This window comes from Dipodomys ordii, unplaced genomic scaffold, assembly GCF_000151885.1.
Source record: "Dipodomys ordii isolate 6190 unplaced genomic scaffold, Dord_2.0 Scaffold113, whole genome shotgun sequence".
In the NCBI taxonomy this organism is placed as follows: Eukaryota; Metazoa; Chordata; class Mammalia; order Rodentia; family Heteromyidae; genus Dipodomys; species Dipodomys ordii.
In genome coordinates this window covers 3,572,138-3,575,022 of record NW_012267329.1, presented here as the reverse complement: position 1 = coordinate 3,575,022, position 2,885 = coordinate 3,572,138, and the positions used below count along the sequence as shown (strand labels likewise).

The 2,885-nt window shown below is 35.8% G+C and overlaps 1 protein-coding gene across 2 annotated transcripts in view; it reads right to left on the bottom strand.

Annotated features, from left to right (window-relative positions):
* Positions 1 to 248: 248 nt before the first annotated feature.
* The window catches only part of Tmem41b (transmembrane protein 41B), a 29,691-nt gene continuing 27,054 nt past the window's right edge, over positions 249 to 2,885 (bottom strand). For both annotated transcript variants that reach the window (XM_013028798.1, XM_013028799.1), the window contains exon 8: positions 249 to 2,104. In XM_013028798.1, coding sequence (XP_012884252.1) covers positions 1,935 to 2,104 — 170 coding nt within the window. In that variant the 3' untranslated portion in view covers positions 249 to 1,934. The remainder of the gene's footprint in view (positions 2,105 to 2,885) is intronic.

Here is a 2,885-nt window from a genome sequence, read left to right as displayed (position 1 = left end):
TACTCAAATGAACTGAACTGGGACTGTGGCTCAAGTGGAAGAGCGTTGGCCTTGAGCAAAAGAAGCTCAGGGACATTGCCTGGCCCAGAGTTCAAGCCCCAGGACTGGCAAAAAAAAAAAGAAGACTGGCTATTCACTTTGGGAAGAAAATACACCCAACCCTAAAATGACAGCTACAGTTTTCTAACAAGACAAAAGAATGTACTCTGAGAATAGAGTAAGTACAATGTACACACCAGAATAAATACTGAGGTTTCTTGAGTCAAAGCTCTTATTTTTATTTTTAAAAGTCTGATAAAAATTTACCCAATTACATTTTGTACATTAATATTTAGTGAACTTTGTCTCAAAGGCTATGTTTTAAATTCATTTGTAAAAATAACAAAAGCTTTACCAGTCAGTCTCTGGTAAATAAGAAAGAAAACCTTGCTACTCTGGTCAATAGGAAAGAAAACCTTGCTAGAAATAACAATAAATAATTTTGCACAAAAGACCAGGTGACCTTAAGACCACTAGATTAATCTATTATTTTTGTATGTACAACACATCCATTTGTTAATACTGTGATAGAAAAAAATTAATCAGTCTATATTATGCAGTAAGACAGGCTTTGAGGACAACCACACCTCTGATAATGAATGAAAACATACAAGGATTTCTTACAGAGCTAAAGCACTTTTTCAACATTAATATTCTTAGGGTGAAAGTAAAACTGAGGAAGTACTTTAGATTGGCTCTGTCCCAGAATCAAGGCCACAAGGGCATACCAAGCAGCAAAAAGCTTTTCAGTTTTCCAGAACTATTCAAACTTAATAGTTATTATGTGAGCAGGTAGTTTAGTTTTTGAAATAGAAGAGTAAAAACTAAATTGTGAAATGGCTTGAGTTTAAAGCAGTCCCAAACAAAAAGCCATCATATAAACAAGATAGTCTTACAAGTGTATCATGCATTAAAAAGAATAATTACATAATACGTTGCTTAATTATCAAATGAGGTAAAATTTACAGTCATTAGAACCATAAACTGTAATTAACCATTAGTGCTGTGCTGTTACTGTTTGTTTCAAAATAAAATAACCATCTAATGTCTGGAATTGGTATTTTCAGATCCTCTACTGAGATATTAGAGATGTTATAACAAAATATCTAAGTATACATTATCAACACCAATATTATATAGGTATGCAACCTCAATTTGCAAAAAAAAGGGGGAAAAAACGCAAAAACCGAAAAAAAAAAAGAAAGAAAAAAAAACGGCCAAAAATTAAAATAACAAAACAATCCATAATACAAATCTAAAACAGAAAATGATAAATTTGTAAGACAAATAACTTGATATCCTATTTTCATTGGTCGCTGAAGATACAGTCCCTAATGAAATTCATTACCTCAAAGGGTAACAGAAAAAGAAAATGTAAACCTCTTTTAAATTTTATTTATCCAGTTTATGCTCTGACATTAGGCTAAACTTTAGGAAAAACTGTACCTCTTATTTTATGACACAGTCTTGCTAACTTGCCCGGGCTGCCTCAAATTCACAATCTTTAGTCTCTTGAGTGGCTTAGGATGATAGGTACACACCACTGCACTTGGCTTTACTATCTATTTTACTTGTTAGACATAAAAATAAATATTGGATGTATTCAGACCAAGAAGTTCCTACCATGCCTCTATTGTCTGTCTATAGCCATTGTTAGTAGTTTGTGATGTCTATCGTAACTATAGATGACAGCACTTTTCTTAGTATGCCAATTTCTCCTTTTAAATTCTGTGCGCTCGTCATTTTAATGCATTATTTAAAATGTATCTTTACATATTTTACAAATATCCCATAAAACAATACTTCGAGTACTGATTATTTAAAAACAAATGGATGCACCTGCTAATCCTGAGATGATGAAAATGAAGATGACAGAAAAACCTAGTTTTAATTTTTTACTCAAATTTCTGCTTTAGTTTCTTCTGGAAGATAGCTGGCAGAATAGAAAGAATAGCCAAAATCATCAGAATAAATACTGAGTTCCAGGAAACAGCTTCCCCGGCTGTTGTAAGCTGGTACAGTGTTGTTCCTGCCTTGATTGCTACAAAAGAGGGAGGTGCAACGCCTAAAATAAAAAACAAAAAACATACAGTAAATATCAATGTTTTCAAAAATTAAAATTTTTTTGCGGGGGGTCCAGTTTTGGGGCCTGAACTATGGGTCTGGGCGCTGTCCCTCAGCTCTTTAGCTCAAGGCTAGCGCTCTACCACTTGAGCCACAGCACCACTTCTGGCTTTTTTCTCTTTGTTTATGTGGTGCTGAGAAATCGAACCCAGGGCCTCATGAATGCAAGGCAAGCACTCTACCACTAAGCCACCTTCCCAGCCTCCAAAATTAAATTTCTATGTGAACAAAATTCCATGCAAGAACACAGCTATTCCATTTAAAAGATTATTCAGAATTTAAAGGTCCTCAAATTTATTCCCATCTAAAGAGTTCAATCTTTAATAATCAACTCTATTTTATTATTTATTTATTTGGGTCTGGTTGTGGGGCCTGAACTCTGGGCCTGGGCCCTGTCCCTCAGCTCTTCAGCTCAAGGCTAGCCCTCTACCACTTGAGCCACAGAGCCACTTCCAGTTTTCAAGTGGTTTATTGGAGATAAAGAGGCTATGGACTTTCCTGCCAGGGCTGGCTTTGAAGTGTGATCCTCAGATCTCAGCCTCCTGAGTAGCTATGATTACAGGCATGAGCCACCCGCACAGGCTCATAATCAACTCTTCATAATGAATTTTAAAAGGTAGCAAGTTGGGCTGGGAAGGTGGATCAGTGGTAAAGCACTTGCCTTGCATGCATGAGGCCCTGGGTTCAATTCCTCAGTACCACATAAACAAGAAGAAAAAAGC